General features: G+C 40.6%; 1 protein-coding gene across 9 annotated transcripts in view; it reads left to right on the plus strand.

Annotated features, from left to right (window-relative positions):
- ZMYM4 (zinc finger MYM-type containing 4) overlaps positions 1,700–19,454 on the plus strand; it is a 170,141-nt gene continuing 152,386 nt past the window's right edge. For 2 of the 9 annotated variants that reach the window (XM_021095909.1, XM_021095910.1), the window contains exon 1: positions 3,836–4,242. Coding sequence is in view for 3 of the 9 variants with exons in the window: in XM_021095899.1 (XP_020951558.1) it covers positions 4,204–4,251 (48 nt within the window). In the remaining 6 variants the exon portion in view is untranslated. Of the gene's footprint in view, positions 4,252–4,302; positions 4,433–19,454 lie in introns of those variants that run through there. The other 7 variants (XM_021095904.1, XM_021095899.1, XM_021095900.1 and 4 more) reach the window with 7 other exon arrangements.

The following is a 19,454-nucleotide window of genomic DNA, read 5'->3' on the forward strand; positions in this document are numbered from 1 at the left end:
AAAAAAATAGAAAAAAAAAAGTTCTTTAGAAACTGAATAACTAGAGTAGCCCTACTCCACTCACTTTTTATGCCAGCAACCTGCTTTGCTTTCTTCTTACCATTCTTAGAGTTTATCTAATATATCTAAGTGTCCAATTTTGTTTAAGACATATTTGAATCTAATGGATAGAATTCCTTTAGGCAATAACCTCCCTCTGGAAGGAATACCAAGTCTTTCCCACAGCCTCTATCTACTTCTGCGCATGTCCCAAAGATAACGTTAGTGTGTAGGAAGGATAATCTTGTTGAGGAAGCCTGAGACCTTAGATCCATTTAGTGTTCTTGTACTGCTCTCTGACTTCTCTGGATGCTCAGCAACATGTCCGTCAGAGAGTGGGATATCTTGTAGGCTTGCCCTCCCTAGGCTTGCTAAGAGCCTTGAGGCAAACCACAGTTCTTCCTGAGGTCTGGCTGTTACTACTTTTTGGTTCCAGCTCAGTAAGATCTTTGGAGCTACCCCCCACCTCCCTACCCCCAATACTTGGCCAGACAGTTCTCTTGGCTGCCTGCCTTATTCCTCCACAGGGTATGTGGGAACTTCTGGATATATCTGATATCACACAGGAGGAAAGGGTTGCTCACTTGCAGAGCTCCTTCAAGATCCTAGATCTAATTTTGTGTTCTGTTTCTTTAAAAACTTCTTCCCCACCCCCATCTCAAGGCCCACGAAACTTGGATTTACCTCTGGAAAAAATGATACTCTGAGGGGGCTAAATGCAGGCCTTCTCTCTCTTCCCACTATACCAGGCCATCACCTTTTACTCATAGGTGGCTGTTTGCTTTTTGCTGTGGGCAGAGTTGGCAAAGCATCTCTATTTGGAACTCCTAGCAGAAACAAAGCAAGAATGCTTTCTATTTTGAAGACCTGGAGCAGGAAGACAGAGGCATGTATCTTTCAATCATTGCCTCTCATATCTCTTCCTTCTTCCCTCTACCCTTTAATTAAGAGTCAGGCTATTCTTTTACTTTTCTATGTCACAGCTTCATGGCTGAACTGTTCGAGATGGAGTATCTCCCCTGGAGTGTGAGAGAATACGAGATTCTTACTATGTGCTGAACTTCATAGGTTAAACAGAATTAAGGAAATTTAGCAAATTATTTCTCTCTCCACTAAAGCTAATCTACTCTCTCCTGATAAGGGAAATAAGTCTCAGAGCTACACTTCAGACAACAGTCTATAATGACATAATTTAAAAAGAGAATGAAAATGAATCAGTTTGATAGTCACCAAGTATTACACCATTATAATCTGCTTTTTTTTTTTTTTTTTGACTGTACCCACAGCATGTGCAAGTTCCAGGACCAGGAATCAAATCTGTGGCACAGCAGCCACCCAAGCAGCAGCAGTAATAACGCCAGATCCTTAACCTGCTGCAGCACAAGAGAACTCCTATTCTACTTTTTAAAGAGAAGTCATAAAACTGGATTTATTTGTGAAATATCCCATTTTAAACGTTGGAATGTAATAAATTTTTTAAAATTAAAAAATTTTAAAATGTATAAAATAATATGTTCTTTAGGTGTTAGGAGCCAAAAGTATTCTAAGAGATTTAGAGATGTTAACTAATTCTCCCAACAATTTATTTTACAGATGAGGAAACTGAGGCACAGAGCAAGCAACCTGACCAAGCTGTACATAGTGCAAACCAAATACATGGCTGTGGGAAGGATTTGTCTGCAAGGCCACCAATTCGCAACCTCCAGTTTATGATATATTTGCATAGGCTAGAAAGAAAAAGGCTTTGAACTATGGTTTGGCTTCTCTGTGGAAGGATTTTGGACTGTCACGTAACCTCTACAAATCCTTGTGTAAAATTCAGACAATGTGAGTAACCTTGCAGTGTTCACTAAATATTAGTTTTCTCTTTTCTCCTTCCCCTGCATAGATGATTGCTCTGAACATGCATGGTATGCTTGTATATTATCTGGAATGCACAAATCCTGACTATTGTTCAAGACCCAACACATTCCCAATACCTCGAGAAACAGTCTGATATAGGAGACAGCCCTAGGCTGTCTGTTCCAGTCCTGACATTGTTCCTAATCCTTTGTGCGATCTCAAGCAAGTCACATTTTCTGGGCCTCAGTTGTTCCATATTTAAATGGATGAAGTTAATGGCTTTAAACTGTGTTCTAATAAACACAATACTTCTCTAACAGTGGGAGCAGGCATAAAAGTCAGAGAACAGTGAGGGCAAGGGGAAGCTGGGTGAGCAAGCTTATGGGTTCCTTATTTCCACTTCAAATTTAGCAACTCCATTTTAAGCTACCACATTTTTTTTTTAGACGGGAGTATTCCACTTGCCAATAAAACAAGTGGAAATGACTAGACCTTTCATGTACCAATATTCTCCGGAACTATCTTTTTTTGGCTTCTCTTTTTAATTCTTTCTTGTCGTTAACATAGAGCTAAAGACTGACATGTCTTTTAGATTCGGGCTGAAATAACACTTTTCTGAGTGTCTTTCTCTCCTCTTTCCTACCCAGAAATGTAATTAAAGATGAACAAGAGTAAGCAAAGACTAGCATGGAAACTTTCAGCAATCTCACAGATAGTTTTCAGCAAAACGTGATGGATTAGGAAACTTCTCAGATTCAAAACATCTACCAAGTAACATATAAAAGTTAAAGTGACACACAAAAGTTACATCTCATTATCCTGTAATTTTAGGAGTTGCTCATTTGCATTTGAATGTTTCTTGTTATGGTGAATGACTTTCAGGAAGCAACTTCTTTGCATTTCTTTCTTATATGATTGCCTCTAAGCTATCTTTATGAACTCCTTTAGGGCAGTTTTTTTCTACCTGAGGCTGGGGCAATGGAATGGATGAAGAGGATTGGATCAAGCCCTAATTTTCTTCAGCCATCCTCAGCTTTGGCTTCAGGATAGACCCAAATCTACTTCCCAATTTTCTTAGAGAACAAGATGCTCATCCTTTAAGTCAGATTCTCAAAGCTCTTTCAGTGGAGGCGAACGAGGACAAGCAATGTTTGCAAATCACACATCTTCAGAGGATAATTACAACTTCTTGAAATATCATTAGCCTTCATTTTTAATCTTCTAGATTAAAATGAATTAATTAATCTCTTGCTTCAAAGACAGCTTGATGCATTGAAAAGCCTAGAGGGCTGTGATTCAAGTCTTGATCCTAATTTGACACCAGCCTCTAGATGCTTTGGGGTAAATTACTTCCCTTGACCAGGCTGCGGTTTTACCATTGGGAGCATCAAAGTAGATGGTTCCTAAGATCCTTCTCGATTTAGATATTCAAAGGATGAATAACTATTGAAGAAATCATCTCCAGTTGTTGGTTCAGTCTTCAAAATCACCAAAGGATTTGGTTTTGAGGTTAGGCTATCAGAGTTGGCCCTTAATATTCTACGCTCTGTGCTTCAATTCAGATCAGGCGGCCTAAAGGCGAGAAACCTGGATCTTCTTGAGATAATTGGCTTGTACGCTCATTGCTTGGGATTCTTCAGATTCAGAGGTCCACTGTGAACTTGGGCTCACCATCATTTCCCTTTTACAATGGTATCTCTGCAGTCAGGTGTAAGATGGTGATCTAGACCTCTCACTGACATTTCACCCAATACTCCAGATAGCCCTTTCACTAATTTCTTTCATTCCTCCTTCATCACTGCGTCATGGTCCCTTTAAGGAAGCGGCCATAGTTGAGTGGTGGGAGCAGCTGCTGGCAGCAAAGAGACTTGCAGGACTTGGCCTACCCTAGGCCACTCAACGCGCACGCTCAGGACCGGGGGCTTGGTGGGAAAGGAAGGAGGGGCCTAGGGTGCGCCTGCGCATCGAGGGCGCGCGCAAGGGGCTGGTTTGGTGATCCCTTTAAGAAACCGCAGGCGGAGGAATTTCTCTGAGAGAAAATAATCCTACTCACGGGGCCCCTTGGAGGCCATTAACCCCCCGAGTCCCGGGCCCCCCCTTTCCCCGGCAGGCCCTACCGCCTACGCGCGCACCCGTGGGATCTCCAGATCTCCGACCCGGCGCGCGGCATCCGCCCCCTCCCCACTCTCAGCTCCAGGCCCGGCCAGGTCCTGGGAAGCTGCCGCGAGGCGGCCGTGCCTGCAGTGTGGGCGGGGGCCGGGGGCCCGAGAGGTTCCGCCGCTATCGCGCTGGGAGCCGCAGCGGTTCCGAGCGGGGCCCAACATGGCGGAGAGAGAGGTGGAGTCCAGCCCCCGAAAGAGGGTAGGTGAGGTGAGGCAGAACTCGGGCGGCGGGGGGCGGGGCGGGGCGGGGGCCGCGTCCCCGGGCCGGGGCCAGGAATGGGCCAAGCGTAGGCTCGTGGAGGAGTCGCCAAGGCCCGCTTGCGGAAAGGTTGCGGGCAGGACTGGGGCAACCTTGGGTCTGGAGCGCGCTGAGAGTGGTCTTTCGGCAGGTGGGACAAAGATTTGCTGCTGGTTGGGAGGGGGAGGGGCGGGGGCTGTTGTTTGTGTATTTTTAATTTTCCAGCACTGGGGGTGGGTTATCTGGGCCAGGGGAGAAAAGGTGTCAGATACTTAAGTGCATCTTTAGTAAACCAGAGTCTGGAAGTTTAACAGGAGAGAGGTCAGGTGGGGGTGGTGGTGGCGGGAATAAGTCGTGGAGGGGTCTTTTGAGGGATAACTAAGAGGGTTCTTCAGTAATAATATCGCGAATTCATCTGCTTGCCTCCTTTCCCCTCCCCCCCATAACCGTTATCAGGACCAAGGTAGACAGAGGTGGTGTGCTTACCTGAAAAGAAGTGGGGTCGTTGGCATGTCCTGATTGAGGGAAAGATTTTGGCAACTATAAATGTCATGTTCTAGTCTAGCCTCTTTACCAACAATTAAAAACGTAGACGGGTATGACAAGTTTTGTCATAACAAGGATGTACCCAGCCTACCTGCAGAGGTGAAGCCAGTTCTACATAGGAGCTGTTGAGTGCATTTTAAAGTTTGTCTTGAAACTTTTCTCATCTAATTCTGAATGATTTTTTTCAGATGGAGGATAATACTCTGATATTGATTGAGCAGTATTTTTCAGATTTTTCTTTTATCTTCCTGCTCCCCCTTAGTGTTAAGCAATCAGTTCCCTGTCAAGAATCTTCATTTTTGGAGATATCAAAGTGACCAAGTTAGTGTTAAGCCAACTGCTTAAAAAATTTACTGCTGAGTCTTTACTGAGGATGCCCTTTTTATTTATCATAAAATTAGCAAATTCGTATTGGTATTACAGCTAACATTTTGAGGGCTTATTATGTGCCTGGCACTGTGCTTTACAGGAAGAATTAAAGTTCACATTCATGATGTAAAACCCATTTTACAGATGAGGAAATGTAGACGTAGAGGGGTGAAGTACTTAAGGTCAGATTGTTTGTTAAGCAGGTGAGCTAGGATTTGAATCCACATTTGTCCCAACTACAGCGCTTGTGTTGGCCGCCACAAAGGATGTTTTAAAATGTTTCTCTCAGGAGTTCCCGTCGTGGCTCAGTGGTTAACGAATCTGAGGTGGTTAACGAATCGTGAGGTTGCAGGTTTGATCCCTGGCTTCGCTCAGTGGGTTAAGGATCCAGCGTTGCTGTGAGCTGTGAGCAGACGCGGCTCGGGTCCCACGTTGCTGTGGCTCTGGCATAGGCAGGCAGCTACAGCTCTGATTAGACCCCTAGCCTGGGAACCTCCATATGCTGCGGGAGCGGCCCTAGAAAAGACAAAAAAAAAAAAAGTTTCCCTCCTTAAAAAGCTTAACTGATAAATAACCAAGGAAGTGTTAATTAATGTTTTTTCCACAATTTATTAGGAAAATGTTTTCAAATAGCAAAACTGAAAAAATTGATGGCGTGTCCATAACATCCACCACCTAGATTCTACCATTAACATTTTACAATACTTGTATCACATATTTATCCACATCTATTACTTCATCCATTCATCAGTTCTTATTTTAATGCATTTAATTGTAGGATTGAGCAATTAAAATTTAATGTGGATGGCCTTAGAGGTAACATATTAGGTCTTCCTCGTGCTCATAAGACAATTTAAGCAGTGTAATAGTATGTTCAAATAGTTCACTTAGTATAAATATTGGTTATGGATTGCTTATTTATTTATTTATTTTTCCTGTTTTTTTTTTTTAGGGCCACACCTGTGGCTTATGGAAGTTCCCAGGTTAGGGGTTGGAGCTGTAGCTGCTGGCCTACTCCACAGCTGCAGCAATGCCAAATCCCAGCTGCGTCTGTGACCTACACCACAGCCCACGGCAACCTGGATCCTTAACCCACTGAGCAAGGCCAGGGATCAAATCTGCATCCTCATGGATACTAGTTGTGTTCGTTAATGCTGAGCCACAATAGGAACTCCCGGAGTGCCTGTGTTTTGAAATTTTAAATTGTTCTTCAAGCTGTGAGCCAGTCTTAAACTGGATCCTCGTTATGCTTGAGTAAAGGCATATGGCATGTGGTCCACCAATTAAATTATATAGAATGAATTATTTTAGGTGTGTAGTATTTATTCAAGGAGGTCTCTGACTCCAATTGCTGTTGTCATTCACTGTATAAGAGAGAATGTTCTAGAAAACACCTATGCACTTCAGTAACAAATTCAGCTAGATTTTAAATACTTCCTTCTCTTCTAATACACTTAAAAGGTGCCACACTTGGATTCCCATCGTGGCGCAGTGGATAACGAATCCGACTAGGAACCATGATGTTGCGGTTCGGTCCCTGGCCTTGTTCAGTGGGTTAGGGATCCGGCGTTGCCGTGAGCTGTGGTGTAGGTCACAGACGCAGCTCAGATCCTGCATTGCTGTGGCTCTGGTGCAGGCCGGCAGCTACAGCTCCGATTCGACCCCTAGCCTGGGAACCTCCATATGCCAAGGGAGTGGCCCTAGGAAAGGCAAAAAGACAAACAAACAAAAAAAGGTGCCACGCTAGTAGCACCCTAAACTTCATTGTTTTATAACAACACATGCTATACACAGAACTTGTACAGGTTTTCCCCATCATTTTACCAGTTTTATTGTGGAGGAAGGTTACAGTCAGTGACTTTTAGGCTCCATAATCCATTTTGTTTTTGATATTCGGTTAGAATGTTCAGAGTTGTCTTAAATGGTACACGTGCTTTTCTCCCTCATTTTATTTGTGTGTGTGCTTGTGTGCGTGCATTGATGTGGATTCCCTTTGTGTGGATTCTATGTACATGCTCCAAGCAGATTAATGGAGACTGTATTCAAACGTACAATATCTTTTAAAATAATATGTTTGTCTTGAGATGGTTAAATAGGCCTAGATGATAAATTTAGATTACTTATTCTAAAATTGCATGGGTGACGTGGTATTGTGTTTATGATGCTTACTGCCTTTGACCTTTATAATCATAAGTCACAAAAAGTTGTTGAGTACCTGTACTAGTTGATGAACTATATGCTAGGCATTCTGCTATGGTATATGGTGTTTATGATCATTTAGAATTATATGTTTTGACTCTCCTGTTAAATTGTGAATTCCGTAACGGTAGGGCCATTATAGAGCTTTTTTTTCATCTTCCACACCTGTGATCTCCACATAATAGGAACTCAGAAGACTTATTTATTTATTTATTTATTTTTGGTAAGAGAGGTTGTCCTCTTACGTTAGAGATTCTGTGGCTTGTGTACCTGGTTTGTGATTTGGAGACCTTCTGTTAATTTTCATATTACCCTTTATATACACCAAGTTCTCTTCTGATTCAGATTTAAGGATCTTCTGATTATTCTGGATTATGGTTAGATGGGAGAGTGTGTTTTAAAACCATTGCGTTAACAACCTTAAATTCTTTGTAGGTCTGCCTGGTGTCTTATTTTTATGTTTGTGGGCACTTAGGACAATAGGTGTTAATGATTGATTTTATTGTATTCAGAATGTATCTAAATGCTAGCCCCTCAATCGTAAACATGGGGAAGCTGAATATTTGGGTGGGTCAGCACTATATCTATGTCCATTTGTCATCTCTGCTGTAGAAAGAACCAAGTTCATATGAAGGCCAGAATTATATCCACAGAGCTCACATTCTCTTACTTTAAAGTCAGGATATTTTTTGAGATGCTATTTATGTGCTTTTTTAAGACTGTAAAATTTTTATTTTCTGAAATAAGTTTTAAAGTTCATTAGGTAGGCTTGTAAATAGTGGGATTATTTTATGCATGACTATTAACAATAAACTGTTACAAAGCATGAGATCTCACTAAATCTGGTGCCCATATTTTTTTTTGTGAAATCTCTTTATCTTTTCAAAGTTTACATTCAAGATAATAACTTTTATAAGTGTATATGTTATTATGTGATCTAATAAGTTGTATCCATTTTTATACTTAAACTTTTCTGTGTATTTAGATATGTATGTTTGGTATGATTAGAAGAAAGAGAAATCATGTGTATAAGTAATATGCTTCAGTATTTGTAAAAACAAACTGATCTTTCTCTTCTTTTCATATATATGTCTATACTTGTATATGTATGAGCTTGGAGAAAGTTGTGGAGGACACGTCAGGCCGTTACCCTTGATTACATTTAGCAGGTGGAGTTGAGAAGGAAAGGGAGACTAGGGGAAAACTTTGCAAAATGGGAAATACTCAAGGTATAATGTTAAGTGAAAATGTAATCTATATTGTTACTGTAAATATGTAAAAACTGAACATGCATGTAGACAAGGAATAGAAAATAACATGAACACATGAAAACACTGTGATAGGATTATGGAGAAGTTTTTGTTTTGGATTTGTTATTTTAATATTTTATAATAAAATAATTGCAAAAGGCTGATCCCTCTTAATTCCTTAACGAACTTTTTATCTTTTGTCTTGTTGCTAAAGGTGTTGCTTAAAAACACAGTAGTACCTATCACTAAAAAATATTTGTGGTGCACACGTACACACTGTAAGTCTTCTGCTTTAACAGTGCTTTGGCTCTTTATATAGAGAGCATTTTGAAGAGACCATTCTAGTGTTGACAATGGTCCTGAATTGTGTTCACAGTGCCCATCTTGTAACTAGCAGAGGCTTCTGTAAGTAATGACAGTACTTGATATCTATAAACATTTAAGTTCCAGATATTAGTCTAAATATTTTATATGTGAAATATATATATATATATATGCTTATTCTTTATTTAAAAAATTTTTAGGGCCACACCTGCAGCATATGGAATTTCCTGGGCCAGATTGAATCTGCAGCTGCAGCTGTGACCTACACAGGATCTTTTAGCCCATTGCACCAGGCCAGGGATTGAATACATGCCTCTACAGTGACCCAAAGTGAAGCAATTGGATTCTTAACCCACTGTGCAATAGCAGGAACTCCTATGTTTTATATTTTTTTAAATCCTTATTAATTCAGTAACTAGTAGTCACTATTACTGTCACTATTTACTATTTTATAAAGAGGAATTGCAACACAGAGAGAGCTCAAGATCATGATGTAATAGGCTAAACCATGGTCAAGTGCCACTTGAAGAATTGTATGTGATAAATAGTATAGATTAGAATTCATTATAACAACATGCGGTAATGAAGAAACGTATACATTAATTATTAATATATGATATATGGTAATATATGAAAATAATACTATGGGTCTGGAATTCATTATTTGTGACTTTTTGTTAAAATAACATTAAGGAGTTCCCTAGGGTTCAGTGGGTTAAGGATCCTGAGTTGCCAGTGCTGTGGCTCTAGTTACAGCTGTGGCTTGGGTTCCATCCCGCGCCCAGGAACTTTCAAATGCCACAGCCAAAGCAAAAAGAAAAAAGCCAAAACATTGAATTTTTATGAATTTTAAAAAATTTATTTATGTTTTTACAGCCGCACCTGCAGCATATGGAAGTTCCCTGGCTAGGGGCTGAATTGGACCTAGGCCACAGCCGTGGCAACACCAGATCCAAGCTGTATCTGCGACCTACCTCACACTTAGCGGCAAAGCTGGAATTCTTAACCCACCTGAATGAGGCCAGGGATCAAACCTGCATCTTCATGGAGGCTGTATTGGGCCGCTGAGCCACAAGGGAAGCTCTAACATTGAATTACATTTAAATCAAATGGATGTAAATCACTAAATTACTTCTCAGGAGACATTAAGGTAGCTTTTTTTTTTGGCTGCACCCAAGGCGTGTTGAATATCCTGGGCGAGGGACTGAATTAGAGCCACAGCTGTGACCTATGCCACAGCTGTAGCAACACCGGATCCTTAACCCACTGTATTGCAGTGGGAACTCCTCAAGTCAACTTTTTACCTAAGAATTATATCTTAAGATAACCTTTAAATATGTCTTTGCAACTCAAGTGTTTATTTATTTTTTGTCTTTTTATGTCCTTACCCGAGGCATGTGGAGGTTCGTAGGCAGGGGTCCAATCAGAGCTGTAGCCACAGACCTACACCATAGCCACAACAACGCCAGATTTGAGCCGCATCTGCGGCCTATACCACAGCTCATGGCAATGCTGGATCCTTAATCCACTGAGCAAGTCCAGGGATTGAAGCTGCGTCCTCTGGGTTACAAGTCAGACTCGTTTCTGCTGGGCCATTCTGCTGGGCCACAACAGGAACTCCCAAGTTTATTTTTAAGGTGTTATTAATTTTAAAGATAAAACTTAGGCCTACTTAGAAAATCAAATGATTTTATCATATACTAAAAATATAAGTAGATAAATGTAAACTTGCAGTTTTTCTGGATATTTAGAAATTTTTGAGTTCTGTGTTAGGAAACCAACCACTTTTTAAAGAAGACTGACATTTCCTTTAAATATTCTGATTATTTTTCCAGGAGTTAACTCTAATTATTTTACCCAAAGAAAAAGAAAGGTGTTAAAACATAGTATTAGGTTGAACCATACAGAATTGCTATTATTTGACCATTTGACCTACAAAAATTTGTTTTCATATGCCTCAGCATAACAGTAAGAACATGGGCTTTTCAGAGTCAGGTTATGTAGAGTTTCTGGTGTTTATCAATAGTATATCCACAACCACTTTCTTATGCTTAGGGAGTACTTATAATGTTATTTTACTTTCATTCTTACCATCTTTCTGGTTTCATAGAAGCTTGAGCTAGCTGCCTTCCTGCCTTTGACCAAAGATGGTACCTGAGCAAATCTTTTTTGTCCAACATATAGACTACCTGCTACTCTTTGAGGTCAAGGATTGTATGTGTTCATCTTTTTTTACATTTCCCAATATGTCTTATAACATACATACTCACGTGTCTATATATTGTGTATGTAACATATACTTACATGTATACTACACACTTATAGGTAAAATATTTTTATTATGTCTGATAATTCCATATCAATTTAGAGTATGAAGTATATGGACTGGTACAATGAAACCCCATACTTTTTTTTTTTTTTTTTTTGTCTTTTTGCCATTTCTTGGGCCGCTCCCGCGGCATATGGAGGTTCCCAGGCTAGGGGTTGAATTGGAGCTGCAGCTGCCAGCCTACGCCAGAGCCACAGCAACACAGGATCCGAGCCACGTCTGCGACCTACACCACAGCTCACGGCAACGCCGGATCGTTAACCCACTGAGCAAGGGCAGGGATGGAACCCACAACCTCATGGTTCCTAGTCGGATTCGTTAACCACTGCGCCATGACAGGAACTCCGAAACCCCATACTTTTAAAACCCAGGTTTGACTGTTAAACAGTTACCAACATTTTGCCATTCCTGTCTCACCTAACTTCTTTCTTTTTTTTGTGGTTGAATTAATTTCAAAGAAATCTCAAGTATCACATCGTTTAATCTGTAAATACTTTGGTATGTATTTCTAACAGGTAAGAATTAAAAACAAAACAAAGCAAACAACCACAATACTATTACACCTAACAAAATTAAGTGTTCCTTAATCCAGTTCAGATTTCTCTGATTTGTTTTTTTTTTCTTTTTGGCTGCCCCAGAGACCTAGCTAATCCCATTGGGCTACATCGGAAACTTCACATTTCTCTGATTCTTTAAATGTCTTTCTACAGTTGTTTTGTTGAAGTCACCATCCAAAAAAGGTTTACCATTTCATTTGATTTATGTATGTCTCTTAAGTTTCTGTTAACTTTATTCCTCCTTCCCCCTCCCCCAGTCCTTCCCAGCCGCTGTACTTTTTCTTGTGCTATTTATTTGTTGGAAAAACTCTCTCATTTGTCCAAGAGAATTTTCCACATTCTGGTTTTGGCTGATTGAATTCTGTGGTATTTAACATGTTCAGTTACCTTTTACATTTCCCACAAAATAGATATAGTGTGGTCATTATTTTGGCAGAAACTTTTGAATTACCTGGAGAGTTTTTAAATACTCTGATTCTCAGATCATGTAAGTCAGAATTCATAGGGTGGGTTGTAAGTATCAGTATTTTTTTTTTTTGCCTTTTATTTTTAGGGCCGCATCCTCAGCGTATGGAGGTTCCCAGCCTAGGGGTCTAACCTGAGCCTGTGCCACAGCCACAACCATGCCAGATCTGAGCTGCTTCTGCGACCTACACCACAGCTCACAGCAATGCCGGATCCTTAACCCCCTGAGCGAGGCCAGGGATCAAACCTGTACTCATGGATACTGGTCGGGTTTGCTAACTGCTGAGCCATGATGGGAACTCCAGGTATTAGTATTTTAAAAATTTCCCAGGTGACTTTAGTCTGCAGCCAAGGTTGAGAACTTGAATTGGTAAAGCTTTATGAGATTTAGGTTCAGTTTATTTGGAAAGAAAAATTCATAAATAGAGTGATTGTATAATTTATTTCCAATCAGACAATTTTAAGAATGAAAAGGTTGCTATTTAAGAATTACATTGGGTCAATAGCCATGAACTGGGACTGTCCTGGACTAATTAGGATGTATAGTCACTCTATTAAATGATGCTATGAATTCTTATTGCATTATTTCAGGATATGTACTTTTTTTTTTTTTTTTGGTTTTTTAGGGATGCACCTGTGTCATGTGGAAGTTCTCAGGTCGACTCTGAGCTGCAGCTGCCAGCCTATTCCACAGTCACAGTAACTTGGGATCCAAGCCTCGTCTATGACCTACACCACAGCTCATGGCAACGCCGGATCGTTAACCCACTGAGCAAGGGCAGGGACCGAACCTGCAACCTCATGGTTCCTAGTTGGATTCGTTAACCACTGCGCCACGACGGGAACTCCTTTTTTTGGTATTTTAGGGATGCACCTGTGTCATGTGGAAGTTCCCAGGCTAGGGGTCGACTCTGAGCTGCAGCTGCCAGCCTACTCCACAGCCACAGCAACTTGGGATCCAAGCCTCATCTATGACCTACACCACAGCTCACTGCTACACTGGATCCTTAACCCATTGAGCAAGGCCAAGGATTGAACCCACGTCTTCATGGATACTAATCAGGTTTGTTACTGCTAAGCCACAATGGGACTCTGAGATACTAAAATTGATCAGTTTATGGTCTGTTAGCAGGATCCAAACATAGTTTCTTCTTAACTTTTCACCTAATACATTTATCAGCCATTGATGATTGTTGCCTTGATCCATTATTTTGTTGGAAGAATGATTTTCTGTCATTTCTCCTATATTCACTGGAATTCTTTCAAATCATCAATTGCTTGAGGAGTTCCCATCGTGGCTCAGTGGTTAACGAATCCAGCTAAGAACCATGAGGTTACGGGTTCAATCCCTGGTCTTCTCAGTGGGTTAAAGGATCTGGCATTGCCATGAGCTGTGGTGTAGGTTAAAGACGAGGCTCGGATCCTGCGTTGCTGTGGCTCTGATGTAGGCCGGTGGCTACAGTTCCAATTAGACCCCTGGCCTGGGAACCTCCATGTGCTGTGGGTTCAGCCCTAAGAAGACACACACACACACACAATCAATTATTTGATTACTTCATAATATCATTTGTACAGGAAAAACTGAGTAAATTCTTTTTTTTTTTTCTTTACTTAGCAATTTTCAAAAGAATGAATTGATCCCTTAGCAAATCCCAATGGTGAGGTTTGGGAGAGGATATCATTGTAAACTCATGGATTTTAATATAGTTGATATATTTAAACTACTGTGGTTAGTATTCTTTTGGATGTTTAAATTTGTCATATTTTTGATCAGTGGCTTTCTGGGTTAGTTTCCTAAGGCTGCTCTAATAAGTTACTACCAACTTGGTTTAAAACAGCAGAAATTTGTTCTCTCACAGTTCTAGAGGCTAGATGTTTGAAATCAAGGTGTTAGCAAGGCCATGTTCTCTCTGAAAGCACTAGGGACGAATCCTTTCTTGTCTCTTCCAGCGTCTGGTGAATTGATTTGTTACTTGATTTGTGACAGAATAACTCAAATTTTTGCCTCCATCTTCATGTGGCTGCCTTCTGTGTTTTTTCAGTCTCTTCTAAGGATATTCTTCATTGGATTTAAGGTCTGTCCAAATTCAGGATGATCTCATCTCAAGATTCTTACCTGAAATACATGTGCAAACATTCTGCACACATTCTAAGGTTCTGGGTGGACATATCTTTTAGGAGCCACAATTCAGTCCACTACAGTCAGCCCTCTTGTCCCCAAAACTTCATATCCATCCTGTATGCAAAATACATTCACCTCATCTCAACATTCCCCAAAGTCTCAACTCAATTACAATATGAATATTTAAGTGCAAAACCTTATCTAGGTATCAACTCAAAAACTCCCAAATCTCATACATCATCCATCTAAGTTAGATATAAGTATGACTCTACATACAATCGTCTGGAGTAAAATTTCTCTTTACATATGTATCTGTGAAACCAGAAAACAAGTTTTCTGCTTCCAAAATACAGTTGTGGAACAGGCTTTGGGTAGACATTGCCATTCCAAAAAGAAGAAAATGAAAGGAATAAAGGGATCACTATTCCTAGTGAAGTTCAAAACCCACCAGGACAAAAATTCATTAGGTTTCAAGGCCTGAGAATAACTTTCAGACTTGACCTTCTGCCCCCTGGGTCCATGGAGGCACTGTGGACCCCTGCTTGGGCCTACTTCTCTAATATTTGCCTTTGTGTTTGTGGCTCTGTCTTTAGATTTATTTTTCTTTTTCTTAAAGAGAGTACCTGTTTGTAGCTAATAATTTAATTTAATTTATTTTATTTTGTCTTTTCAGGGCCACACTTACAGCATATGGAGGTTCCCGGGCTAGGGGTTGAATCGGAGCTGTAGCTGCTGGCCTGTCCCACAGCCATAGCCAAGGTGGGATCTGAATCATGTCTGTGACCTGCACCACAGCTCATCCTTAAACCACTGAGCAAGGCCAAGGATTGAACCTGCTTCTTCATGGATGCTAGTCAGATTTGTTTCCGCTGAGCCACGACAGGAACTCCAACTTTATTTTATTTTATTTTTATTTTTGGCTGCGCCCATGGCACATGGAAATTCCGGGAGCCAGGGATCAAACCTGCACTAGAGGAGTTCCTGTCGTGGTGTAGTGGTTAACGAATCCGACTAGGAACCATGAGGTTGCGGGGGTTCGGTCCCAACCCTTGCTCAGTGGGTTAACGGTCCGGCGTTGCCGTGAGCTGTGGTGTAGGTCGCAGATGCAGCTCGGATCCCGCGTTGCTGTGGCTCTGGCGTAGGCTGGCAGCTACAGCTCCGATTCGACCCCTAGCCTGGGAACCTCCATATGCCGCTGGAGCGGCCCAAGAAATGGCAAAAAAGACAAAAAACCTGCACTAGAGCAGCAGTAACATGCAATGCTGGATCCTTAACCTGCTGTGAGACAAGAGAACTCCAAATGAGTAGCTTTAGTAGCTCTTTCCTGCCCATAGGATTCCAGAAGTCTGAAAATTTCTTTCACTTTTTCTAGTCTTTGTACCTTTAAAAACAGGCTGGCAGGGTTTTTTTCTGGTTAAATAATGCTTAGAAACTTTGTAAATCTCCTCTATATATTAAAGGTATTCATGTAGTTAGACAAGAGAGTTCTTCACAGATCTCTCCTGGATAACCCCATCCCTATTCCTGACTTAAGTTGGGGTGAATAATTGGGTCCATGAGTCACACTCCTAATATCTTCACCAAAAGGTTGCCCAGCCACACACCCTTGGCCCTCTTTCTAGAGCACACTTCTTACAGTGAATTTCCCAATTTTAGCATCCTTTGCAATCTGGATAGGCTGAGAACTTCCCAAATCATTAAGAGCTGTTTCATTTTTGCCTAACAGTTTCATCTTCACTTTAGCTTTTTCCTCTCTTATTACAGTAAGCACCGGACTGGGGGGGGGTGGGGGCAGGCTCACTACATTTTGCTTAGAAATCTCCTTAGCTGAATATCCAAGTTTATTGCTTCCAAGTTTTTTTCTGCCATCTATCCAACAATAGAGCACAGTTCAGCTGAGTTTTCTGCTCCTTTATAACAAGGATCATCATCTGGTTCCCAGTAATGTATTCTTCATTTCCCTCTGAGGTCTTACCAGAAGCACCTTAAATGTGTTTTTCCAAAATTCTGTTCATGGTACGTGTATTCCCTGAGGTAATAGACGCTGTCTTTTTTTTGCTCCCCACTTCTTTATCATTAGAATTGGTGTAACAGCCACTTCTTCAAGGCAGTCTAGACTTTTTCTGTGATGCTTCTCAAAATCCACCCATGCTCTACCCATTTCCCAATTCCAAAGCTACTCCTACGCTTTTAGGTATTTATTTCAGCAGCACACCACTTCAGTGTACTAAAATCTGTGGTACTTTCCTAGGTTTGCCATAACAGGTCACCAGAAACTTGGTGGCTTAAAACCACAGAAATTTATTCCCATATAGTTCTAGAGGCTAGAAGTCCAAAATCAAGGTGTTAGCAGGGCCATGTTGCTCTGAAAATTCTAGGAAAGAATCTTTTTCTCTTCCAGCCTCAGGTCTTTGATTTTGGTAGCCGCATAATTCCATCTTTGCCTCCATCTTCACATGACCTCCTCTCTCTGTTTCTTTTTTTTTTTTTTTTTGTCTTTTGTCTTTTGGTTGTTGTTGTTGTTGTTGTTGTTTGTTGCTATTTCTTGGGCCGCTCCTGCAGCATATGGAGGTTCCCAGGCTAGGGGTCGAATCGGAGCTGTAGCCACCGGCCTACGCCAGAGCCACAGCAACGCGGGATCCGAGCCGCGTCTGCAACCTACACCACAGCTCACGGCAACGCCGGATCGTTAACCCACTGAGCAAGGGCAGGGACCGAACCCGCAACCTCATGGTTCCTAGTCGGATTCGTTAACCACTGCACCACTATGGGAACTCCCACAGTTAAGCTTATGACAGGATCTTTAAGGTTAGTACCTGAATCCTTTTCAAAAATTATTTATTTTATATTTCAATAACTACCTTAAAATTTTTTATGTCTTAAAATATGCATAACATAAACTTTACAATTTTATCATTTTAAAGTGTGTAATTCAGTGGCATTAGGTACATTAACAGTGTCATGCATCTATTACCTGTTTCACCCCAAACAGAAACTCTCTATATTCATTAAGGCATATCTCCCCATTGCCCTTCCCTCCAGTCCCTGGTGTGCTTTCTGCCTCAGTGAATTTGCCTATTCTAGATATTTCATGCCAGTGGCATCATAGATATTTGACCTTTGGTGTCTGGTTTATTTCACCTAGCAATGTTTTCAAGGTTCATCCTTGTTATAGCATGTATCAGAACTTTTTTTTTTTTTGTCTTTTTAGGGCTGCACCCGAGGCATATGGAAGTCCCCGGGCTAGGGGTCAAATCAGAGTTATAGCCACTGGCCTACGCCACAGCCACAGCCATGCCAGATCTGAGTTGCGTTTGTGAACCACACCACAGCTCTTGGCAACACCGGATCCTTAACCCACTGAGCAAGGCCAGGGATCGAACTGGTGTCCTCATGGTTACTAGTCACATTTGTTTCTGCTGAGCCACACAGGAACTCCAGAACTTCATTTTTTAAAATTGCTGAATAATAGTCCATTGTATGTAAGTAACACATTGTTTATCTGTTCTTCTGTTGATTGACAATTGGTTTGTTTCTACTTTTTGGCTGTTGTCATATGAGCATCTGAGTTCCTGCTTTCAGTTCTTTTGAGTTGTACCTAGAAATAAATGGATTTGCTAGATCATGTAGAGATTCCGTGTTTTATCCTTTTGAGGAATCACCAACCTGTTTTTCACAGAGGCTGCACCCATTTTCATCCCCACTAGCAACGCACGAGGTTTCTAAGTTCTCTCCAACATTTGTTCTTTTCTTCGAACCATAGCTATCCTAGTCACTGTAATGTGATATAATATTGTGGTTTTTTTCCTTCCAGTATTGCTCAGATATAACTGACATACAGGACTGTGTGTATATATATATATATTTTTTTTTTTTTTTCTTGGTCTTTTTGTCCTTTTAGGGCCACACCTGTGGCATATGGAGGTTCCCAGGCTAGGGGTTTAATCCGAGCTGTTGCTCCTGGGCTTTGCCAGAGCCACAGCAACACCAGATCTGAGCCGAGTTTGCGACCTACACCACAGCTCATGGCAACGCCAGATCCTTAACCCACTGAGCAAGGCCAGGGACCGAACCCACAACCTCATGGTTCCTAGTAGGATTCGTTTCTACTGCGCCACGATGGGAACTCCAGGACTGTATATTTTTAAGGTATACAGCATAATGATTTGACTTATACCATGATATTATTATAAGTTTAGTGAGCATCCATCATCTCATATAGATACCAACTTAAGAAAATGGAGAAAAGTTTTTTTCTTGTGATGAGAACTCTTGAGACTATTCACTTAGCGTTCATATATTACATATAGCAGTGTTAATTATATTTATCATGTTGTACATTACATTCATTGTGGTTTTGACTTTTTTAAGTATAATTGACTTATAATGTTCAGGAGTACAACAAAGTGATTCAGTATTATATGCTTCAGATTCTTTTCTATTATAGGTTATTATAAAATACTGATTATAGTTTTTTGTGTTATGTAGTAGGTTTTTGTTGGTTATCTCTTTTATATAAGGTAGTATGTATGTTAATCCCAGATTCCTAATTTACTTCTCATTGTGGTTTTGATTTGTATTTTTCCAGTGACTGATGATGTTGAGTATTTTTTCTTGTTCTTATTGGCTATTTGTGTATCTTCCTTGGAGGAGTGTCTATTTAAATCCTTTCCCCATTTTTTAATTGGGTATTTTGTCTTTTGGTAGTTGAATTGTAGGAGTTTTTCATATATTCTAGATAATGTGATTTGCAAGTATTTTCTCCCATTCTGTGGTATCTTTTTACTCTCTGGATTGTGTCCTTTGATACACAAAAGTTTTTAATTTTGATGAAGTCTAATATATCAGTTTTCATATTTAAGTTGTATTTCTATACACTAGCAATGAACAATCCAGAAAGAAAATGATTCCATTTATATTAACATCAAAAAGAATGAAATACTTAGGCACTTGTATCCTTTTGATCTAACTCCAGTAAGTCGTTGAAAGATTCTTCCCTTTTTAGTCAAAGA

This window comes from Sus scrofa, chromosome 6 (genome assembly GCF_000003025.6).
Source record: "Sus scrofa isolate TJ Tabasco breed Duroc chromosome 6, Sscrofa11.1, whole genome shotgun sequence".
NCBI lineage: Eukaryota > Metazoa > Chordata > Mammalia > Artiodactyla > Suidae > Sus > Sus scrofa.